At 41.6% G+C, this 25,389-nt stretch overlaps 1 protein-coding gene across 2 annotated transcripts; it reads right to left on the bottom strand.

The window, feature by feature from the left end:
* Nucleotides 1-15,292: 15,292 nt before the first annotated feature.
* On the bottom strand, nucleotides 15,293-22,432 carry cd9r (CD9 molecule related). Of its 2 annotated transcripts, none has more exons than XM_083977834.1 (9): nucleotides 22,309-22,432; nucleotides 21,948-22,048; nucleotides 21,412-21,517; nucleotides 21,227-21,324; nucleotides 18,978-19,052; nucleotides 18,745-18,849; nucleotides 18,216-18,311; nucleotides 18,003-18,086; nucleotides 15,293-16,543 (listed from the first exon to the last, which is right to left on the bottom strand). In XM_083977834.1, exons 2-9 carry the CDS (start codon nucleotides 22,011-22,013, stop codon nucleotides 16,454-16,456), a joined length of 720 nt encoding a protein of 239 aa, XP_083833960.1. In that variant the 5' UTR covers nucleotides 22,014-22,048; nucleotides 22,309-22,432; the 3' UTR covers nucleotides 15,293-16,453. The 2 variants fall into 2 exon arrangements, with proteins under 2 accessions (XP_083833960.1, XP_083833959.1); XM_083977833.1 differs by lacking the exon at nucleotides 15,293-16,543 and adding an exon at nucleotides 16,556-17,487.
* Between the last annotated feature and the right edge of the window lie 2,957 nt (nucleotides 22,433-25,389).

Genomic DNA, 25,389 nt, shown 5'->3' on the forward strand with positions numbered 1-25,389 from the left:
GCTTTTCCATCGTCCTGAGCAGGCACTCCTCTAACACAGATGACTCGTCGCATCCTCTGTATTAAAGCCGTGGCTCTGAGTCTTGCGTTCTTAATTACTGCTTGTTTGTTAAGTTGGCAATGTCAGACATTAATCTGTCAGACTCGTGCTCCGAAAAGGGGCGGCGGCTTAGATGCTATATGTGCAGCTGATGTAAACAGGATAACAAATCCTATAGGAGGACAGACTACTATTTTTGGGTTGACTAATAACAACATCTCTTAATTAAGGTGTCTGTGAGGAGTCTCAATGTGGGAGTGTTTCAACGCGACTGTGTGAAACAAAGCCAGCGCAGCAGTGCCTACATGCCAGGGGAGCGAGCCTGACCACAGCCAAGTCACTGCTGCTTTACACAATAGTAAAGCTCCCTGTCTGTGGATGACTGTCTCACTCTGCTCATTCTTTCTCTGTCTTACACAATGTTGCACCCTGCCCTGAGATTTCTAAACTCTCTATAACAAAGCCAGCCCAAGCGTATACAGCACTGGATTTTCAGGGGTAATGTCAAAGACTTTGAATGAGGCAGAGCAAACAAAAGGGTCTGATGTCAGTGCTTTTGTGTTGAAACTCTCATCTGACCGCAGGCTGTTGACTAATTGGAAAAATTGACCACCACCGCCGCCCCCTCCCTCCATGCTCCCCATGTCACCAGGGTGGTTTTGATAATAAGCTACCGCACACACAATTGCACACATGAGCTCAGACTCACATGTAGCCTATAGGTACCGTACACATCGAGACAAACAAACGGCACATGTTCGTACACTCTGCATATTGATCAACCTCTAAGGGAGCGACATGCTAGAGAAACACTCTCACAGACCTGAAGCCTTCCCACTCTCATGATCATCACTTTCATTTTCCAGGAATGGTCACCTCCCCACTGTATGTCCACGTTGTTCTCTGCTGCTCCACAGTAACTTGTTAATTGAAGGAAACCTCAGTCTCATTTTATCAGTTAGGAACTGAAGGGCGTCTCTTCTCTGGCATGCATATTCAAGATGTCAGAGCAGCTTGGCAACATGGATTTAACCATGCTGCCTAAAATCACAAATGATAGATAATAGAAGAATAGATGAGATTGTTTCCTTCTAGCAAGTATTGATAAGGATAATCACATTCAGAATGGTGTTCCATAGTATACTGTATATTTTCCAATAAGTTGCATAGCATTCATAGCTCTATGGTCCTATATAATCTACGGTAGTTCCTACTTCATGTTAAATTAATTCAGAATTTCTGCATTTGATTTCATTTAATCCAAGTTTAAATTGTATTCTCACTATTCTACCACAATTTAGTTGTTTAAATGTTTCCTTGACTTGAATTTTGCATGCATTATTATTTTATTTTTTAAATCTATTATTAGACTGCTGCTCTCAATAATAATGATGAACAATTTTCTGTTCCTTGGACCTGTTTTACGACGAATAAATGTGTTTTTTTGATGCTGTTTACACGTAGGCCTACCATATTTGGATAAAATGTACACAGAAGTGTTGATGAAACCTGAAATTAGATGCAAAGTGAGGGGGAGAGAAATCATACGGTAGAGGGAAAGCCAAACATGTGGGAGACGGGCAGACAGACATAAACTCTTCATGTGCCCTGTGGACTGCCTGCCTGAGCTTCAGGAGAAATCAGACAGAGGCAATTTCAGGAGTATGTTATGAGCCCCACAGCTTCCAGTAGGGCGAATGCCGTGTGTGTCAGTTGTGGTGCCCCGGCCACCGTTTACATTCAATAAAAAAAGAATTCCTCATATTTAGCTGTGCAGACCTGTTTCCATGGTTACAGGCCAGGGGATTTCATTCTTGATTCACTTCCTCACCCCGAGCGCTCGTAGACTTCACTGTTTTTCCCTCCCTTGCTGACATTACTACATTTAACTCCAGTTTTTCTTCACGTGATTTCTTTTCTTCTTTGGGAACATTTCTGCTCCTCCTCAGCAGGAAGCTGGGAGCAGGGCATTTATGCCGCCCCCACAAGGCCTTGCTCTCTCAATGAAATCCAGACATACACACTGTAGCTACTCACGCTCCGAGTCTAAAGAAAACAACTCCTGGCTGTAGCTAGGCAACTCTAAAATGAGTCATCCAACTGCCGCGCCCATCATCAACTGATCAACCACCCTGCTCCTCCATGCACACGCACGTGCACACACAGTTTGAGATCCTCTTTATGAACCATTCAGTCTGTTGTGGATGAATGGGTGTGTGGTTCATCTGAATCTGAATTTTGCCCTCCTCTAACCTACAAGCAGAACATTCCTCATAAGTCATCCACTGAGAGAAAATTACCTCAGTTGATAGCATTACGACCACAATGTGATGACTGATGATCACTGCTTGGCAGAGTCACTTATTGTCAGATGGTGGACTTGGCAGCACACTAACTGTGATCTTCGTGTGATTGCACAATAGTTTGCAGATAACATCGCTGACACTCTAACGTCTTTTTTCATTCAAAGATGGAGCACCTACAATTTGATAATCCCATACCTGATACATTAATATTTTACTGTATGACTAGGCCAGATGACAGTCCGTTGAGGAGAATAATGGATATACAGATTTCATTTCTGTAAAGTATGAAAAAAACAAAAAAAAAACAAATAATGACATGCAAATGAAATGTAAATGATATACAGGAGCTATGTGGTAAATTAACTTCCTATAGGACTTTATGATTTATCTCTATTCATTAGATGACACAGTATGTTCAGTTTGACAATACAGAGAGAATGTTTTTTTTTGCCCTTTTTCTAAACTAGATAGGTCAAATGTCATGAAATTCGTTACACAAAATGCATTTGAAACACATAAGAGTCTTTTTTGTGATATTAATCCACCTACTCAATATTATAAAACAGATGGAAAACAAGCTATTTTCATGAAAATAAAGAAAGTACTGTATACTGAAAAATTCACCCCTTAAGTTTGGCGAGAAGTAACTGCTAACTTTATTAATGCATCAGTGTTAATGAAAACAATTCTGTACAAAGCTGATTTAGTGCAATCCAGTGCTGCCCTCTACTGGCTAGAAGAGTACTGATATAAATTATTAACAATTGATCTAGTGTAGGTTTTTTATTGTTTGCTGAGCAAAAATAATTACAGTAAGAAATAAAACTCAACAATAAAAAAAAACAATGGGCTTTTGCATAATATATATCTTAAACTTAAACCTAATGATCGATTTGCTTGACTGCTATTACCTTGATATTTCACTTTCCCCATTTTATATAAATAAATATATGTAAATACATGTATGGTCATGCTTATTGAGTGAGCTATTTCAGAACGTAACATGATCAGAAAAGCGGGCAAATAAAAAAAAAGTGTATTAGTAGTAGGCTGTATTAGTAATAGATGAAATACTTACTTTTTCTTAATGGCACCACCAACAATGAGGAAGCAAAACCAATGTCAACAGAACACAAGAGTTTTAACAACACCCTCGAACAATTAGTAAATGAAAACATGTTGGGAAATCTAACTGCGCCACCTACAGAGCACGTGCCTGCAGAGCAGTGAGCACGCGCCATGCGCAATTACGAGCAGGTGTGTTATTAGGAAGTCTACTAAAACACTGTTGCCCTTCACTCAGCCCCGGTGAGTTGGTGCATAGACACAAACTCGTTTTGGAAATGCGTTTAAGACTGAAAGGATACTGCGTCGGTGTCCTTCTCATTTACACCATCACAACAATAAGTTTACCAGCAGTGGGCCGGTGTGAGCCCACTCACTCCCCCCAACCATATTCTCCTGTGGCTCTTCACAATGTCAGGAACAGCGGTTTGAGGACAAAAAGGCCGAACAGAGAGCGACAACAAGAAGCAGCGTTTGAGCACCGGGAAAACACGGACAGGTCACAGACCGGAGGCTCTGGAGGGAAGTCTGGACACAGTCCGAGAGGCACAATGGCGCCTTTTTCAAGTGACACAAACCCCCACAGACTAATGCAAAGGGAAGAGGAGATGTACTCGTCAGCTCTTCCATCAAATGAGGACTGTAGCGAAGGAAAAGTGAGGCATGTAATTAAAGGAACATTTTACATCATTGGTCAACTTGAAGCAGACATCCCCAGCATGGGCTACCAGTCAGACGCTGCTGTGTCAGGTGAGCTCCCTGGGGTCTTGTGTGGGCTCCTGTGTATGACCGAACTCACGTTTGCTTGTGTTTATCTGCATATTTAATTGTAAATTAACGAAAGAATATTCATTTAGCATCAGAGCTTGCTACTGGAGATATGGTGCTGCTTTAGTGTAAATTGGTGCCATGTAATTTGTTCTAATCTGGGCTATAATTGTGGACTGATAATGAAGATATTTGGGAGGAAGAAACATTAAAGTTTCAATCCAGATGGGTTCAGACTTAACAATTAGTAGGACTTAAAAACACAAAAGTTCACTTAAATATTTAACAACCTTTACAATTACTACTCCCTCTATAGAAAAACCCTGCAGCTATGTGTACTATTAAGTTCAACTTGTCAATGCATGTCATCTTCTTCCCTTAATTGTGGAGGGTTTAAGTTTTCATGACATCCTAAATGCTGCCAATCAAATCCTATGACTGTTTTAAAGAAGTTGTGTTCATAGCCATTAGCAGATAAATAATAACAGGGAAGCTGTGCCAAACTTCCCACAGGTATCATTCTGCACATAGCATTTTTCAGTGACACTTAATTAAACCTATTACAGATATCACAACTGACAGATTCCAAAGCCTTGTTATTTGGGTGGTTTTTAGACAGAGTTGCGATATTTTGGTGTGAATACTTTTAATTAAGAATGTCTCTACACGTGGTCACTTACTGAAAGTCACATTTTTTTAATATCAAATCCCCTGAATGGGTAGAAATACAAAGTTTTGATCTGATAAATCCTGTTTGGATAAATATTATCATAAAGAGACTTTGACCAATGTTGTATGTATGCATGCAACTATTGCATTTATAGTCGACACTGAATTTATGGTTGTTTTTGTTAAGCAGTCCAGGCTGGGAGAGGCCAGGGGAGGATCAGAGGTCAGCAGGTCAGAGGCTCAGAGGAGAGCTGGCAGAGGCTCCAGCCTGTGGTGGAGTGTGGAGACGATGCCATGACCCTCGTTGTCAGGAGGAGACGAGCTGTACAACTGCTGCTGGCTCAAGGTGAAGCTACAGCTTTCTATTTATAAACGCTCCACCTTTATGTTTAAGATGGTGATATTGGTATTCATAGCTTCAATGGGAGAAAGAGGGAAATGAAGGTTTGTTTCTGTGTCTATTTGTGTCTCAGAGAATGAGTCATCTCTGGCCCTGACTCGGCTGCCACCTCAGTGTGGTTACTCTGTCCAGACCACATGGAGAGACCTCAGTCTGATGGCTCACTATGATGCCTGCCATGTCACACAGGAGGTACGGGATCCAAACCAATTTAAAAACCAGTCAGACTCCATTACACACATTAGTTTATCACAGCCGACTTTTACCACACAGGTTGTCCAGAGCAGTCCTGGCGCCCCAGTTGTAGAGTCAAGTGCCCTTAGCTGTGTCACGTCTCCTTACAACCGAAAATCAATCTTGCCCAGAATTTTAATTTTGCCCTGATCTCGGAAAGAGAAATTGTTTACTTTACGTTTCATCCTTTTTTATCAGTGATGACCATAGTTATCTAGCACCACACACACAATCTTTTTTTGTAAGGGAGTTACAATGAATCATGCAGTTTACCTGGAATAACCTGGTACACTCTTATGGCATCGAGATGGTAAAGGGCTTTTTAGGTAATTTCATTAGAAAACCTTGTTCCTTAGATATGTGTTTTTTATTAAATGTTTTTTAAGCAGAGGTCAGTCTTTAAAATGTCTTTGTGCAGGGTGACAGTTATGTGTTGCCTCTGCTGTGGAGGGGGACCCCAGTCAAGATGTCCTGTCCAGTCTCTCAGACACAGCCTCTCGTCACAGACCTGCCCTCTGTGTGCTGCTCCCTGTACGGTATGACCTTTACAGTGCAGGGAGAGGCGACTATAGGGGAACTGAGGATAAATGGTAAACACCAAACATTTTATCCTTTTAGTGATAATGACTTTGGAATATTTCTCTCCTGACTTTAAATAAACATGATGGTAGTTTTTCCCTTTTCACCACAGTGAGAGGAGAGTGGACTCCTCTGGTGGGGTTAGCTGAGCAGTGTGGCTACATCCTGGACACACAAGGTGCAGAGATTGTAATCACTGCTCCATACCTTACGTGTGGCATCACAGTAAAGGTGAGAAGGATACAGATTACATATTGTGCTGCTGTAAAAGTGCATTTCCAGAAAGAAATTTTTTAATGGAAACAAATGAGGGAATTTCAATTTGATTTAGTGTACTGATGGATTGCTAGCTACTAGTCAATACGTTTCCACTAGAAAACAGCACCAGAAGAATCAAAACTGACAGATAGGCACGTTTCCACTGCAGGAGTTCCTGGTAAAGGGAGGGGGTAGGAACTTTTACAGGAACCGTCCTCTCACTCTTAGTGGCTGTGTCTCCACTGCAGACCAGGGGCCTCATGTATCAATGTTGCGTACGCACAAAAAGTGGCGTACGTCATTTTCCACGCCAACGTTCAGATGTATCAAAAGTGAAATGACCGTGGAAAAGTGCGGTGGCCCACGCCAACTCCATAGCTGGCGTACGCACGTTTCCACAGCTATTGTTCCTTTGGCGACACTTAGAGGTGATGCTGGGAAACTGTTAATAATGTGAAAACAATTAGTCTTCAGAGTAATGTGCACATCAGAGACACATTTATGAACAACCCATCCACGTGTTGCAATTAGATAGGTGGATATAAAAGCATGCACAAAGTGGTACCGTCAGCTTTAGTTTTAAAATATTGCCGATGCTACAGTGCGAAGTGAATGTACAGATGCATCACATATTAACAAACATTGAGGCGAGATGGTTGGTTCAGCGCACGATTCATTCATTCAGCATAGTTGGGAACAGATTACAGACTGGCACTGCAAAGTAATTGTATTTGTTTAATTGTCCTATAACCCCCAATGCACATTGAGCATGTCCGCCCAGATATCACACTGTCAGTGACTTTCTTTTTTTGCTGGTTAAACTACACACACTAAAGTACTTAATGTCAACAAACACATGCGTAAAGTTGGACATGTGTCTTTATCAGCCTCCCTGGCGCACTTCTGCATTTATTTACTACGCGATCTGTGTATAAAAAAAAAAGCAAATGAAAATCGTAAATCCATTTCACATAATTTAATTATCGAGTACATTGTCTGCTTTCATTTGATGACAGCGGTCGTCCGCGTTACATTCACCTTTATATCACACACACACACTCTCCCACTCCCCTTTGTAATGGTGCCGGAGGACAGCAAAAAAAAAAAAATGTTTACGCCGCTCAACTTTATCGAGGAGCACCTTCAACTCAAATTTTGTTAAATTGCTCTTCCTCACAGTTTTTCATGGTGTTATCTGACCGTGAAGAGAAGAGAATCTTTGGTGCAGGCCTTTTTTACATTTATTTGCATATTTAAATGGAGGCGTGGACAGGGAGGAGTTCGGCACTTCTACATGTGCGCTCAATTCCAAGTTGATTGGGATGTACAAAGGAAAAGTGCTTGGATCCATGCGTACGCACACTTTGATATTTTTTTTGTGCATACGACAGTTTCTGGATTTTGGCGTACGCCATGTTTCAGTATGAAATCCACGCAAGTCTTGATACATGAGGCCCCAGGACCTGCTGGGCTCTTGCCATGATGTTCAATAGTTTCGATCATTTCGCAATCATTGTGCAGTGTTTTTTTTTTTATATATAGATATACTTCCGGTTTCTCCACGTTTGGAAAATGCCACTGAATAAATTTAATTAAAATGAATTTGACTTTCTATCTATTATGACTTTTTTTTTTTTATCTCTTATTTAATATTCTTTCATCTCATATTTTTCAATTTCAGTTTTGTTACCTGCACATAATTATGAATTTTCTCTATTGATTAAATTAGGTGAATATTTTTATTTTTTATTACTTAGAGTTGGGCTTACACATTTATAATTTGAATCTTGTGCATAGAGACACTTTTGGAGTAGACGAGACTGTGATCCAGCAGCACTGTTTATTAAAACTGTTGCTGTGAACTGTTTCTTTTGTCATGATGGAGTTCTTTATACGTGAACAGATTACCTCGAAGTTCCTGCAGTGGAAACATGCCTTATGTATGAAAGGTTCTAAAGACAAAAAAAGTCACCATTCATCACCAAAATGACCTGAATATAACTTAGTAATATTAAGTAAAGAAACAAGATCAAAACCACCTATGTTCTTTTCAACATAATGCAGTTTTAAAGATATTAAGTAACCTCACCTCAGCTGCAAAATCTAGAAGTAGTATTCAGTATTCTTATTGACTAAATTCTTGAATGTGTACAAACTTTCTATATATCCAGTTTGCACAGGGTTCATTTTAAACAGTTAACACTGGTCTCTCTGGTCTTCTTTTTTCAGGATGGAAAATACACACTGCCTCTTCAGATACAAGACAAAACATTCACACTGTCCTGTCCTGTCTCTCCTCCTGAAGAACTCCTAACTCATCAGCCTCTTGTCAACGACCCTCATCATCTAAGCGGAGGGCCAACAAAACCAAAACCAGAAATCCTGGAGCCCTCTCCGTGGGCCCCGCCTTTCTACCTGGCTCCACTCTACTATCCTCACCCTACATATCCTCATATGTATCCTAGACCTGATGTTCACAACGTGCAAAACCCTTCTACTCCATCTCCAACTCCTGACCCTTCATTTAGCCCACAGACTCTCCCCCCTGTTGATTCCCAACCGGGCTACCTGGATTATTACTCCCAGCAAATTCCTGTTAGGGAGTTCTACAAACAGTTCAGTGCTCACAGTTCTCTACCATCTACAGATACAATGGATGATTCAACACAGGAGGAGTATCCAGATCCACGACAAAACCACGGAGCTCCTATGTTAGGTGTTTCTGATGCTGCACATGCACCCTGCTCAGCTACAGACTCTCCAGTTCAAGCTGAAGCACCTTCTCTCCAGCCTCCCAGCCATGCCTTCAACCCATACTACCACTACTACCATCACCCCAAAATCCCTCTTCCTGGTCCACCTCGAGATCCTGATCCAGGTCCTGATGTCCCCGAACAACCGTCTCCCACTTATTATTACCCGCATGAATTCCCTTTGTTGCCCCCCCATGTCCAGCAGTCTAACCCAAACTCAAACGGTGACCTTGACCCTGTACCCGACGCTGCCTCTCATCCATCAAGTCCTAAATCGGTTCACCAAGCTCCTGCACCTCACATACCTTATCCACAGCCGTATCCATACTACCACCACTACTACAACTTTCCTCATATTGATAGAGCTGAAGCTAAACGTTTGTCTTCTCTACATAACAGCATGGCTGCAAACACTAATTTGTCTCATGTCCAGCCACTTTCTGGCTCTGCAGAGCTTCCAGGTCAGGACAAATACAATATGAATCCCCACACAGATCAGCCAAACACTGATGGAATGATAATCAAAGTGCAACAGATCAAAAACCCACTTTTCTCTCAAGCTGATGATGATGTAAAGTCAGAGCTGGGTGACAAAACCAAACTCTCTACGCCCGTGTCTCTTGCAGTCCCACCTCACCTCGCACATCATTACTCTCATAACCCACATCCTGTTGCAGTGCCTACTCTTGAACAACCGTCTCTACCCTCACCATCTAACCAGAATCCCCCTCCTTACCCATACAACTACCAATCTTACTACGACTACTATCAGATGTATTATGCCCCTGAGAGTTCAGACAGCGCTGATGACCATGCAGCTCACCCTTCATCCAAAGAATCTTCAGACCCTCTGCTTCAATCATCTTCGTTTGTACTGGAGCAACAATCCTACCACAAACATCAAGCAACTAGTTCACCAACTGAAATGATGTATGATATTCAAAATGGCCACCTACATCCTTACTACCACTACTATTACCACCTTCTCTACCAGCCAGAAGTGTCTAAAGACCGACAGGAGCCACATCCTGCAGGCAGCATGGACTCTGAAAAAGCATCCCCAAAATCACAACCTAATCCTCCCTCTGACTCTGACCACAGCTCGATGGATTTACTGGTTCATACTCCTGAAGTGGGAGATCCCAGCATCCCTTGGATGCACAGCTTGTATTCCCATTATATGTCTCAACATCATCCATATGATCATTTTGGGCATCCTGGTGAAGAAGACGCTGAACAGAATGAAATGAGAGGTAAAGTCTTTTGTTCATCAGTGTTAAAGGGACAGTATGTGAGATTTACCCCCATCTAGCGGTGCGGTTGCATGTCGGCACGTATTCTTGCTGTTGCGTTTACGTAAACTCGGGCAGAAGTCAGAAAAACAACACACGCTGCATGTATCAGGATAAACAAGCCTCTATGTAAACAAACGGTCCGCCAGCACGAGGCAAAACAATACAGGCGTGACAATATGTTGTCATGGTGATGTCGTATTGTTTACCTGACCCACGTTTTACCGGCTTTCTCTCGTCGAGTAAAATGACATCCAGTTGGTTTGCCGACGGCGTCACTCACGGCGTCATTCAGGTGTCTGACTGCACCTGAAGGCAACACCAGTGCCTCCGTCCTTCCTCACACTAGCTACACGGTGGTGACAGTTTTAACAGGCGCTGTCTGGAAAACTTTCTCCCCGAGCCGAGAAGCTCCGGCGGCCCGAGTTTGAGGTTACTTACAGCCACGGTGACACTGAACGTAAAACATGGCGATTCAACATGGCAGAGAAGGTTCGGTGAACCCCCCCCTGTATGTTTGTAACGACTTGTAACATCTCATTCTAAGGTACGAGAAAGCGCTCGTTTGTATGCGGGCGCGATTCCACTTCAGTGAAATACGTATTTATGAAAGCGATATTTGATTTTTGTCAATAAAAAGCCAATAAAGTCCCATACTGTCCCTTTAATATGTCATGTGTGTAACAGACATTTGAGTAGTTGTTGTCTTGACCTCACACCACCACAAGGGGGCAGACGGTGGATCAGTCCTGACAGTCTGAAAGTCTGGCTCTGGCTCTCTCTAACATGTGTAAAGCACGTTTGTGTGACTCATCCGTTAATACACCTGTAATTTCTTTGCCGTTGACTAGATATATTGTAACTAGTTCTGCTTTTCTTTGTTTATGCTATGCACACAGATCACCTCGGGGCAAACACACACACACCCTCTGCCTCACCCTGTGGCCTTGGCCCTGTATCGGATGACTGCTGTTCATACCCCGTGACGGGTTAGTCTCCAAAACACAAACCTTGTCAAGACATGTCTGACTGAGAATTAATGCACAATAAAGAAACTCACACAATGTGATGATTCTTGTGAATGTATTCAGACAGATGGATTTTTAAACACTGTACTGTGTGTGTGCACCAACAGACTGTACAATGGGGCAGCATTTTGTCTTTGCTGTGCCTGACTCAGTGGTGGAGCCCACTGTGGCCTCTTCTGCTCATTCCTCGGAGAACAGCAATGTGTCCTGCACTCTGCAGAGACTGACCTCTGACCCTGACATCTACATTGTGCCCCTGGATGGCTGTGGAGTAAACAAACATGTAAGGCACACGTTTGTAGTTACAGCTAAACATAGTGATGCTATCGACAAAGCTTTGGCTCCGACTAATCACATAATCACACTTATCACGTGCAGTCAACAGGAAATGGTTTTAATGTTGTGTCTTTGTCAGGTGTTTGGGGAGACAGTGGTTCATCTTTTGGAAGTCCAAGGTTTCCACTCTCTTCAACAAGACCATGATTCTGTGCAGGATTACTCTCCTGTCAGGTATGTTATTTCTGTTTGCATGTGTTTATTTCAAAAATATGATCCACTTGGTCGAAGATGGATGTGGGAAATGTCATTCGGCTCGTCTGTGACATCAAACATTTGCATTGCAAACACCTTGTAGCACGGATGTTTGGTTTGGTCTGTCATACCTTTGGATTCATGAAAGAACCTTTGATCCACCCACAGACAGCCTTTTGAGAGTGGACCAATGATTATTATTATTGTGCATCCCTCCTACCGACATCCCCTTTGTGTGGTGGAAATTAATTCTTCTGTTCTATCATTTTAGATCAGATTTGTTCTTTTATCTCACAAAGTGCACTGGAATCAGTTGCTGGGCTAACACCAAAGAGTCTACAGATGTCCTTTGGGGACAGTAGTCTGGTCATGCATTTAACAAATTTGTCATAATATTTAAACTAGTCACTTTACATGCATGTATCATATTTGTGACTATTGTTTTTAGTCCACTCACTTTTGATATCAAAAGCATTTCTAACAGACGGACCACTACTGTTATGAAATAGATCCATGTTTGATTTGTCCACTGTCTTCTGTAATTCAGTTGTCTGTGTTGATCCACAGGCTGATGGTGGAGTGTAGTTCCTCCCCAGGTTCTCCGGGTGAAGTGAGGCTCCATGTGATGGATCAGCCACCACCTCCCGTTCAGCCCGCACCAGCAACCGTCACTGTGCAACTAAGAATCGCAACAGGCGAGCAGATTTCTTTTTTCATAATCTTGTTAAAGTGCACCTTTTGGTCAATCATTGAGCTGTCAGTGAACCAGATCTTCTGGGGGCCTGCAAGTTGATAAAGCAACAGCTTCATCTACTTGTTCCAGACCACCCTCATATTTTTCTTTAATGTTATAATATTGTTCTTTTTCTTTGTAGACGAGTCCTTCACCAGCTACCACCCTGAGGCTCACCTGCCTCTCAGTCTCCTGCGAGACAGTCCACTTTATCTTGAAGTGAGGCTGCAGGAGGCTCCAGAGCTGGACCTGGTGCTGCTGGTTCACTCCTGCCTGGCTTACACTCAGGCTCCATATACCAGCTGGATGCCCATTTACAGTCGGTATGTTTATATAGAGATGATGCAATAAGTACTATAATAATTAGTTTTGTTTTTAATTGTTTGTTTTATTACCAGTCTTTAAAGACTCGATCCCTGGACTAACCAGGATCATGACAGACTACAACTTGTCTTGGTATTTACCAAGGTTTATGTTGAATGCTACTTTGATTATGACTGTGGGTTCAGTCAGTCTGTGCCCAGTCCTTCTGAATCTCCCTTTGTAGAGTCACAAAGCTCAAGAGTTTATGAACAACCAACTAGTTTATCCATCTTGGCTGATTAAATATACACCATTTTATGCCCAATTATGCTTTGCCCTGTTGATGACTTGGTGTGTTTTTATATTACACCAAGCATATGACTCCATCTGATGGTAGAAGCAGGTCCACACTAGTTTTATTATATGACTGTTTTGAATCTCTCAGGCCGTGTCTAGATATTCTCATGCACTCTCCTTCATATGCCAGTATTTTATTGAATTTAGATGGAATCTAAGCAGCCTTCTGCAAGTAAGGGAAAGGATTATTACCCCTCTAATAACAGACCTTATCCCAGGATCACACTACACAGTATCAAAGTGATAATGGCCTGAATTGTCAGATGCTGGCTGTCAGATCAGGAGTGTGAGTAATGAGTCACTATAATGACAGTTTTGTTCAATTTCCTTCAGTGACTGGTGATGCAGCATCTACAAACAAGAGACTTTGTGCTCACCAATAACTATTCATGCTAATTTCATGCTTCAGCATGGAGAAGATAGACTGTGCATGTCATGAAAAACTACCATGACTGGTGGGAGGAAATGTGACGATCTATCACTTTGATCCTGATGGTGAGGGTGGTCTTTCCATCACTTTATTCCAAAGCCATGTTTTCATAATATTAGTCTTGAGGAGATTTTCACAATGCCAAGTCAATAGTTTTCCTTAGAACTGAGGGTTTGAGAAAATGGTTTGAAAAGAATAACTGCTGGATTCTCATAAGTCTGCAGTCAACAATGACGCACCTTGAGGAGGAATCCAATCCAATCAGATGATCATCATACTGATGGCATGCATCATGTGTACTGATTTAAAAAATGTAATTGTTAATATTTATGTAAACATTGCCTGCACCCTATTCTGGGGTGCAAGCCCCAGCAAAATATCTTCTAAACTGTAACAGTCTTGTCACCTCTGTGTTAAGCTTCCCCAGCCACAGTGATTCACAGCTGCTTCCTTCCCCACACTCTGCTCCCTACCACATCCGGAGGATCATAATCTCCCGCTTCCTGTCCCTGCCCTCACAAAGTTCCTCTGACATGAGAGAAGGACAGTCTCTCCTGCAGGATCCAGAGGTACCTCCCACTTAACAAACTCACAAGTAAATAGCGACTGTATTCATGTCAGTGACTGGTAATGTACTCATATTTAGGGGGTGTAACCTTGAAAGTAGCCCAAGTGTAAACTTAGGATCACTGTAATTATGTAGTGCAGCAATTCTAAACATATTTCTTATCAATTTGTTTATTTTTTATTTTTTTCTCTCTTTTTTTTAAATCTCCAGATCTACTTCTTGTGCTTGACAGAGGTGTGCTTTGCTGCAGATGCTGACTGCACTGTCATCTGGAGCAACAGTAAGTTCAACAACGTAGAAACAAGTTGGGATGTGGCTCAGGACTATATCTGAAGGCTAACATAGTTCTAGGAACTGGTTAGAAATGTATTGATTGATATTTAAAGGACTTAAAAGGTTTGGTATCCAACTCTATAGATTTGGTTTTGCAACTTTATCTCACATCTCCAGTTGTACAAACTAGCTCTATCTGTGCTGCTCTTCCCTCACTAGAATAGTGAATAGTTTGCATTAACATTCAAAGTTTCATTTATTTTGTTTTTACATTTACTACTTCAGCAAAGTTGGAAATTAACAAGTTTATCCTTGTACTATTCAATGTTGGTAACTGGACTTCAACTGTCTGCTACACACAAATATTTATGTAGCCACCCCCAGAGCTGCGGCTAAATTCCTCTTGGTGCATTATCTACACACTGTGGGTACATGATTTTCGTTCCATTATTCAATTAAGTTATTATATTTCACTTTGCGCTCCAAGGACCCAGTGCTTCAATAAAAGGGTGCACTTAGCGATCACAAATCAGGCTGTTACAATGAAATGAGTGTAATCACAACAACCTGTAGATAAAACGTCACTTATCGGCTGGCTGTGAATTCTCAGATGCCAGTGATGTCAACATTTACTTTTTTTTTTTCCTCCTAGGTCCCAACAGTAACGTGTGAGCAATGAAATAAAGACACTTTTACAAAACTGCACTCTCATTTTGTCCTTTTATGGAAACAAGTACACAAGTGAGGAAGGGGCGAAAAAATACAGCGGAATATTAATTTCTTCTTTCTTGTGAACTGAAACAACATGGTGCGATGCACCTATTGGCACTAACAAGTACAAAGAAATCACAAGCAGTCAAAGGCATTAAACTGTTTTTAAGTAGGACACTTTATCTATTTTTGTTTGGTCACGGAAGCTTTTGACAGCAACGGAAATCTGAAGGAATGAAAGTTAAACTGTTGAAATGTCACGGTGTTTTCCTCTTATCAAATATGGAAGAGGGTACATGATTTTTATATTTATCTTTTGGCCAGTCCTGATGCCCTTAAACACACAACAATGTAACTTAAGTGGAATGCCTCTTTTTACAAAACAAAAATTGCAATGCAAATAAAAATAACTCTAGTACCAATATAACTTTCACATCTATCAGTAATAAAATAAAGAGTTTCAACAAGAAAGTGAAGCTAAGTATCCAGTCATTACAATCTCTCAAACTGAGTGACTGGTGTAAAGGCCAGTGTGAAGATAATGCAGCACAATTTTACAATCTAACAAACTTCCAAGTTCACAATATTTTGAACCTTACATAAAAACATAGATTTAACAAAATGCTCCCTTTTGCAATTATCATTTTCAGTGAACGTTTAACTCCTCCACATGCAGCAACACACAAAACACTGCATATTCAGAGGGAATGTGCAACAGGCAGGTCGACGTTTGTGATAAAACACACGTCTCTGACACTCTTGAATTGTCATTAAATGGATGTGGTTCTCTGATCTTTGTGTTACTTATACGCCCACATTGATAGAGGTCTGTCGGGTTAATACAGTACTATACTGTCACAGACTCTGATTGGATAAATGGATGTAAAAAGCACAATAAAATATTCATGGTTGCTCTGAGTAAAGCAGGTATTTGTTTGGCATTTTCAGTTTTCATAATAGGTCAGATTCTGAGCTTGATGTGATGTCTTAGGGTATAATAACGCATTGTAACACAATTCTAGTTGATACAATACTAGTGTGGTCAGTAGTTGACATACAGATTAAAATCTGTAAACATTGATATGCTGGTTGAGCCAGAAATCCAGCAATGGTCTGAGGCAGAAGAGGGCAAAGGTTAAAACCTAAATCCTCTTCTTTAGTAGACGGTCGAATAGTAGGCATTGATGTCCCGATTGATTTTCTTGAGCTGTTGCAGGAGGATGATGGAACAGACCAGGGCAGTAATCTATCATGCGAACACAGAGGGAGAAGGGGAAGAAAAGAGCAGGGATGGCGTAAGGAAATGTGAAGTGAAAATAAATCTGCATCCCCTTTATCACCTCCAGGATTAAACCAGCCACAGAACGAGCAAGGGGGAGAAGCAGCAGCACAGCCCGTACTACTAGTCAGCATGCAGCCACAAACAGAAGCATGTATGAAACTGGAGAAGGAAAATGTTCAGTGAGGAGTAAGTAGCCATGTAAAGGAAAATCCACTGCCTGTAAAGTTTTGTCCTGCTGCAGATATCAATTTGTGGAAGAAAAAGCAAAAAGACTGAACTGAATCTCTGTGGGGAAAAAATACTTTACTAGAAAACAGAAAAATACAGGGGGAAAAAAGTAGCAACTTCTTTAAAACAAATTTAAGGAGTGTGGATATTTTATCTATAGGACTTAGTGATGCATGACTGTTAAATGATTATCTTTAAAAAGGAGCCCATGTTCTTTGATTAGAAAAAAAGGTGTTGGCTGTCAAAATCATCCACCGTGACTGTGCTTGGAAAACCTTGGTATGTCATTAGCATTTGGCTAATTAGCGCTGTGCATGAGGAATATTAATCCAACAACACAGATGTTGTCATTACTGTGACAACATCTTGCAGTGACCTCTTTGAGAGAGGTGGTTATTTTCTATTCTCTAAGTCAAAGCATTGTAGATAAAAACACAGTAGTACAGTGAGTGAAAGCTGGTCCGAGTGCACTAAGGCTGAGCCACAGGGATGTTGGCCACAGTGAGAGGTGTGAAGATGACTGGGTCTGGGTCAGGGTAGGAGGTGGAGACAAAATGCTGCTGAGGTGGTTGAGGGTGAGCCAGGGTGGTGGTGGACTGAGTCAGGATGATGTACTGAGGCGTTGAGCCAGACTGATGAATCTTTCTACCGAGCGTCACACTGGCAATCAGAGCAATGAACTACAGCAGCAAACGGTCAGGAGAATGAAAAATGAGGATGAATTTTTAAAGCAAGGCAGGAGGGAGAAGTGTTGATTGAGAGAGACAGAGGGATGCAGAGTTATTAGAACTTGGTCGATAACTTTATAATCATCAAGAGCAAAAAACAGCTAAGCTTGACCACATGCATGCAACTGAATGAAGCAGGTATTTCACAAACTTAATGGTCACATTTACTGTCAGCCAATCTTTTCCCTCAGTACAGTACAGTCTTGTTGATTTTTGTTTTAACCCCGTCTGCAATGTAATTCAACAGGACATTAGTCCATGTTCTTTTCTGTCTAACCATAGAGGCTTGAAGCCAGCAGCCAAGGTAAAGACCTGTGTCTACAGTACATCTCTAACTCCCATTTTATTGCACTTCATGGTGAACTTTTAGATTTACACTGAATCCTAGTTTAAAACCCTTTTGTCAAATTAACTTCATTCACTGCATCCAAGTACTGAAATGTGCAACATGCAACACTTTTGCCTACCAACAGAGCTCCAGTTCCAACGAAGGCCCCTGTAACAAGTGGTGCCTTACTGTCAAAGACATTCGCGATGAGGTCAGGGCAACTCTGTAAGAAGACGAAGACAAGACAAACTGTGAGCACCTATACTGTAGTTAAACCAGAGTCAGCAGAATACAGATAAGTCCATGTAACTTTAAGAATTAGGACAATATTGGGTCAATACTACCAACTTACTGGCATTTTGAAGTTCTCCAAAAATCCATCAGGTTTAGGGCAGGTGCTTTTAGCCACCTCCACCAGCGGGATCCCTGTCACTCCACAGCAGTGAAGCTACAGAGCAAGTAGAGGAGAAGGGCAGGGCAGGTATTAATTCAAATGTGCAAAAAAATGATCTGTTATCTCAATGTTGTTTTCCTGACTGCTGTTGGCGCTGCTCTCTCACCTTTCAGCCAATCACGTGCTCCCTGCTTCTTAACCTATCAAGCTCAACATCTGCTACCAGAACTAAATTTAGCTAAGTAAGCCAATTGGGCCAGCTAGCTGAATATTGGCAACAGTTGTTGAGCTTGTTAGGAAAGTAGAGGCAGGGAACGTGTGATTGGCTGAATGGCGAGAGGCCAGTGACATCACCACTGTTATTAAGTGAAATAAAATGGGTCGACATGAAATACACTCTGATGTGATAAAAAGTAAAGGATTAAGTGCAAAACTCATCAAAAGTTATTGCAATGAGGGAATGGTTGGTTGGTTGGTTGGTGCTTACTGCGTTGTGGATGAATGTGAGAGTGACACCAATTGCTGGGTCTCCTGTACTTTTCACATACAGAAGGTACATGCTGGTGTAGAACTCTGCCATGCTCAATCCAACCTAGATTGTGAATATTAAAAACACAACATCATGGTTACAAATACAGTAAGAGGCATTTACAAGTTATTGATTTGATAGTTTTCCATCTCTATTGCTCTTCCTCCCACCCTTCTCCGTTTCCCTCTTACCTGATATCTCCTGGAATAGGCAAGCACTCCAACAGCAACCTCAGCTCCAGCCAGGATGGCCACAAGGGCAGAGAACTGAGGGGGGAGGGAGAAGAAGTCAATAAACTTTAATTAAAAGACTTTAATGAAACGGATTAATGCAATAAGCACACAGGAACAGGTAAACAAACCACATAACACAAAGATGTGCAAATACACTTGTTTTTTGTTTCCCACAGTGGAAAGATTACCTCCCACCATTGCACTTATTTAATATAAAATTTTCGACCAAGTGTTTTAACAAGCAGTAATTTCACCACTTTTATAAAGCATTAAATTGAATGCATCTACAACATGGCCACTAAGGCCATTTTAACTTATGAAACTACTGTTAACAGACTGCAACGACTGATGATTGACATGTTCTGTCTGATCATAAAACACATAGCTTTCATTTCTTGTTTCCATCAGCTTCATATTAACTCAGCTCAGACAAAGACAGTTTGTTGTTGTGCAAATATCTTTGCTCCTCAACTTTTCTGTGTTACCATTCAGAGAGTTCACATGTGTCATTGCCTGGTTGTACCAACAGCACACAAGCCTCCTTAGTCGTCTGCTATGTAACTGTTAAGGAATGCCTCTGAACTTTACCAAAGCAACGCTGTGACAAGACTATGAGATAAAACTCTATAATTCCCATCAAAGAAGGAATCAGTGGGAAACTAACAAACACTATTTGAGTGTCTTTTTGGCTGCAATCTGAAAATTGTGCAACAAATGTGTGTTTGTATGTTTGATTTCGCAATATATTTTAATCCCTGTTTGATCGTTCGTACTGCCCACGTTGTTGGAGACGTCGTTTCACACCACCAGACTCTGTCTTTTAAAAAAAGCTTTAAAAAGTGTAAATCTTGTCACTAGCAGAACAGGCGAGGAATGAAAACAGCAGACTGCTGGGTGCCAAATAAAGACAAAGGTCAAAAGTGCAGAATCCCAAAGATTCAAAGGTCTCACCAGAGACGGAGCAAAATGAAACTTAAAAAGATTTCCTCACATTCCCCATTCCACCCTCGCATCCATTAGTCTCTCGCCCATGCAGTGTGGGACTGTGGGTGTTTCTCAGCATGAAACTGAAACCGTTTTTGTGGTTAGAAATTGGGAGAAAATATGCGTCTGCTGCAATTATAAATAAACAGTTGCTGTGAGACATGTACTAGCTGGTACTTTGATGTAAGGATTACAACTTCTACATATTGGTTAACACTAACCGAACCTCAGGACGTGACTAATTTATGGTGTGGTCTGTTTTAGTGGGGGTTTAGGTAAATTGCACACTGCAAGATATCCAAGCATAGTTTTACATGAAAGTATTACAATGATGGACTTCTAACAATAATGTGTTCAGTTGTACTGTTGTTCTTATCGGTTAGATAACTGAGCATTTGGCCTTGAATGACTGAATGTCTTCTTAAAGAGCCCTTATTGTGGTGTGCTTGTTGAAGTGTATTATTAAAATCCAAGTTATTTTATAGTTGTATTGCAACATCCAGTCATGTATTGTTGATTTGTCTGACACATACACATAGGTATACAGACATCTTGCTGGAGGGTGTGAGGTTTAGGTACTGCACCGAGGCAAAATGAAGTGACGTGCAAATTTTGGTCTCTTTTGTTGAAATCAATCTCAGAGAAAAGAAGAAGTTGTTATCTTGCATCATTTTAGTTTCCGCCAGTCTTCGCACCTGTTTAGCTTCCTGTCCATTACCCATGATGATTTTATTTATCTCATGTGACCTGGCCAATCTATCACTGCTACATATTTTGGTGTCACACAGGTGTACTGATAAAATCTTTCTGTGTCTGTCAGTAACCCCTGTCCTCATGAGGAGGGAGGGTGGACAGAGTGGAGACTAATGATCAAATAGTAATGCAATCGCTGAATACAAGAAACTCGAAACTCATCGTCTTGGCACTAGCTGAAAATGACTTTTCTAAGCAAGTTTAACTTTGCAAGCTCTTTGACACCACCTATTCTGGCAGGAAAAAAAAGGAAGTCTGGGCTTTGTGGTTTTTACAGCATTGCAGACACTACAGAAAAAGAGATTGATGGACTGTATGTTTGTTGTTTTTGTTGCGTTGTCACACTACTTCATCAAGAAGAACAAACACTTCACTAGTGCTTTCAGTTTTGGCGCATATAACTGTCAGGTTTCAAAACAGGAAACTCGCCTGTTCTCCAGTCACCGTGAGTAGAAAAAAAAACATCTTACCACTTGCAGAGCACATTTTTTCTCATTGCAGGCACCGTAGTCTCCAAACATCACCACGACCAGCATCACTGTACCCAGAACTATCAGCACTGTCACACCTGATACAAAAAGACATATGTGTACGAGTAAGAAGCGAAGAACTGCCTATACTTTTAAAATGGAACAATTTGGGGGTAAAAACTCACCAATAACGAATGCACTTGAGTTGAGGGACTCTATTTCGAAGATGCCTCTGGTGTCGTTGCTGAATCTCAGCCACATACCTAGTACCAAGAAGGCAAACCCCACCAGCTGCCAAACAGGAAGTAAAACCACTGTGTTAAGTAAACCTGATGATTCTTTCACACTGTAGAAGAACCTGACCCACACACAAAAACAAAAACCTAGGTAATCCAAAATTTGACTGTGGGACACTACTATGAAGAAAACTATTTAAACCATGTCAAACTATAAAAAATACATTAAACTACCACAATACAGTCAAGACAGACAAGACAGTAAAAGGGAAGGGAAACTGCTATAATTATGAATTAGTGTTTCTCTTTTTTTTTTTTTTGCTTTCTTATCTGGAAAGACCAGTTGGTGGCCAGAAATGAAACTCAAGTATATTGCACCATATTGATTTTTTTTTAGCCATTTGTGGAATATAAAGAAAAAATAAAGGGGGAAAAGACAAGAGTGAATGCGTGAATAAAACTTAGAAACGAAACAAACGCCTTACCGCAAAGATGAGGTTGAAGAGGACCAGGATATATTTGCAGACGATGCCACATCCATCCAGTGCCATGATGACCAGCGGCTTCTTGAGAGCACTAATGAAGCCTGAAAGGTGTATGAAGGAATGACCTCATCAGTCCTGCAGGCCTGTTGCGTCGCAGTCTACACGTACAGTTTATTTACAACACCGACGAACACATGCAGCACTGTAACCTCTTCGTCTGGAAGATTACGCAGTGTTTTAGCTGTAAATTCTGCATTACGCTGTTAGGTTTGAACGGTGCTCTATCTTTTTAAGATATTGTAGCGTCGAATGACGTGGCAGCCATGACGAACACAAAGTTAATCACGGAGGAGATAAATACCTGTATTTGCAGTTTGCAGAGAGCTTGGATACTCTTGTTTCGTCTGTGAGGAGGAAGCCGGGAAGTCTCTCCAGCAGGCAACGGATGCAAGCTCCAAATGCTGCTGCGTGTTTGTTTCACAGCCTCGGTCTTCGTTATGTCCCGCCTCCTTGAGCTCGCTCAGCTTTACCATTGGCTGAGAGAGACGCCAGGGGGGCACGCGGGGATGGAGGAGACAACATGAGAGGATAAACGAAACTTAAGGAAACGAAATATAGCCTACTGTAAATTCCTTAGGTTCTGTGATGTGCAGGTTTGTTTCATTTTTGAGCCTATGGGACATTGTGTGCACTTAAAACAGGAACTTACTCACAAATAAATGTAAGCTAGTTGTTCGTCGCATTCTCTTTCCAAGAGAGATATTAGCCTATATCTCACAGAGGAAAAACTTTCCCTAGATGCCTCAGTCTTTGAGACACTAACACCTGGTAGAACAAAGCACAGCCACATCTTTGTCATATCTGGGATGTAGCCTATATGGTTGAATGAAAGTATTTTACAGTCAAAGTGGCAGATTTGGGTAATATTTAAATCCTCCACAAAAGTGAAAATAATGAACATTTCAGATTCTGCAAAAACAACAGCTTTTCACATCTCTGGTAATGATGAAACCAACAAAAACTGAATTGGTTGATACGTTAAAATAAGAAAGCCTCGCAGCAACTCTAAATTCAATGTTGAGGTGGAAATTGCCTTTGTAAGGGAGCTTAGTTGAATCATCCATTTCAACTGGAGTAGCTAGCCTAAACTCTGGTGCCATCAAGAGAGTCAGGGACTTGTCCACATTTTTGGCTTGCCTTAATCATTTCATCAGAAAATCTTGCTTTTTTAGACAAATCTCTCTACTGTAAAACTAAACGATTTCATGTAAGAAGGCAGTATTTAACTTAATTGTCTCGCAGCGTGAACTTTGCCTGCCCTCGCCGTTTAACGATCTGTTTACCAGTCAAGAAGCCCTGTCCAATCTCTCAGACAGCCTCCCGTCCTAGTCTATGCTCCCGTCGCAAACGTGCCCTCTTTGTGCTCTTTGGTGACCTTTACAGTGCAGGAGATGAACTGAGGATAATGGTAAACACCAAAACATTTTATTATTTTATTGTTTTTGGGCCAATGCGATGTCTTACACATGATAATAGTTTTCCTGTTCATTTCAGGGAGAGGAGACTGGACTGGTGGCGTCAGCAGCGTGCGCGCGTGCGTTTGGTTGTTTATGTAAACTGGTTTTGGCTGCTCGCGCTCACCCCCCACCATCTCATCTGCAACTCATCTGCTCTGATTCCCACCCCCTGCTCGCGCTCTCCCCGCTCTTTGCTAGTTCGTTGTTCGTGGTGGTGAACTGCAGGTTCACCTTCCTCGGTTGTGTTCCTGCTTTTTTCTTTTTTCGCCTGTTGTCTCTTCTCTCTCTGCCTGCAGGCTGCAGCCCTTCCGTTAATTGTCTCCAGTCCCGTTGGCCTCGCCCAGCCTACTTTTCCATCTTCACCGTAGTTTCCCTTTCGGTTTTTTTGTTAGTTTTTTCCATTGCTCCGTGTTCCACCTGCCCTGTTCATGCCCAGACCTGCTTCACCTCAAAGGTGAGAAGACACAGATTACACATAGTTCTTTTTAACAATTGAGTGAAAACTGAATCAAAGAACCTTCAAAAATCAAAACTGTCACCCATTAACATACAGTAGCCTAAAAGAAGTCCTACAAGAAGTCACCATTATCACAAAAAATACATTAGCCTAAAAACATTAGCCTTAGTAGGAAGACGATGAAAACCACAGATTTTTAAGCATAAAGCAGTTGGAAAACCTTGACATCTTCATAACTGACTAAATCGAGCCGACCTTCCTAAATATTTAGTTCACACAGTTCAGACATCTTCTGTCAAGTAGGCTATAAACAGTTCCACCTGTTTAATTTAAAAGGGTAAACAATCAACGAAAATCTCTGGTCTTTTTTTGTCAGGATGGAAAATACACACTTCCTCTTCAGATACGAAAAAAAACATTCACACTGTCCTGCGCTGTGCCTCCTCCTGAAGAACTCCTAATAACCAAACGTCTCTGTAACTAACCTCCTACTCATCAGCCTCTCGTCAACGACCTTCATCATCTAAGCAGAGGGCCAACAAAGCCAAATGGGCCCCTTCTTTCTACCTGGGTCCGCTCTACGACCCTCACCCATATCATCAGAAGTATCCTAGACAAATCTGCATAACCCTTCTACTCTCCAGTCTCCTGGCCCTGTCTCACAGTTCTCTGCCATCTACAGATGAAATTGATTATTTAAATAGGGTTTATCCAGATCCACAACATTTCCTTCCTGACTCTGACAACTGTTTATGTTGCGGTCTGTGGGTTAGTGAGCTCAGACCACCACAAGGGGGCAGACAGTGGTTCAGTCTGGCTCTGGCTCACTCTCTGACATCTGTAGCATGTTTTGTGACTCATCCATGAATTCACCAGTCACTTCTTTGCCCTTGACTAGATACAATAGTATAACTAGCTTTGTTTTTCTTGTTGATATATGTACTCAGATCATTTCAAAGCAAACAGACACACAAACTCCCACTCAGGTACTGAACCCTGAGTGGGAACAAACACCTTTGAGGTGGTCCTGAGAGTCGTTGATTAGCCCTCATGTGAGTCGTGGGTTGGCTTCCTGGGAAGCCATCTCCCCAGAAGGTTAACTAACGACTCGCATGATGGCTAGTCAAGTAGTCAGACCACCCCAAAGGTGTTTGTTCCCACTCAGGGTTCAATACCTGAGTTTCCCACACTGGTCTTTAGAACTGAAGAAGCTTTTTGGATGAGAGGCAAGACGTCTTCAAGGCCATTTGCCTTCAACTTCAGCACTTAACGACTACAATGACCTGGATGACTGAGAACCTACAAAGACACAATCAAAATCTACATTAGCAGATGACCATCCCAGTGATGGGGTACATACATGTTCACTTATTTTTAAATGTCTCCAGAGCCACCCTCTGGACAGATGTAGTACTTGTAAAACTGTTTAAATTTATGTAAACATTGCACCTTACTCTGGGGTGGAAGT

The sequence above is a fragment of the Trachurus trachurus genome (genome assembly GCF_905171665.1).
Source record: "Trachurus trachurus genome assembly, chromosome: 8".
NCBI lineage: Eukaryota > Metazoa > Chordata > Actinopteri > Carangiformes > Carangidae > Trachurus > Trachurus trachurus.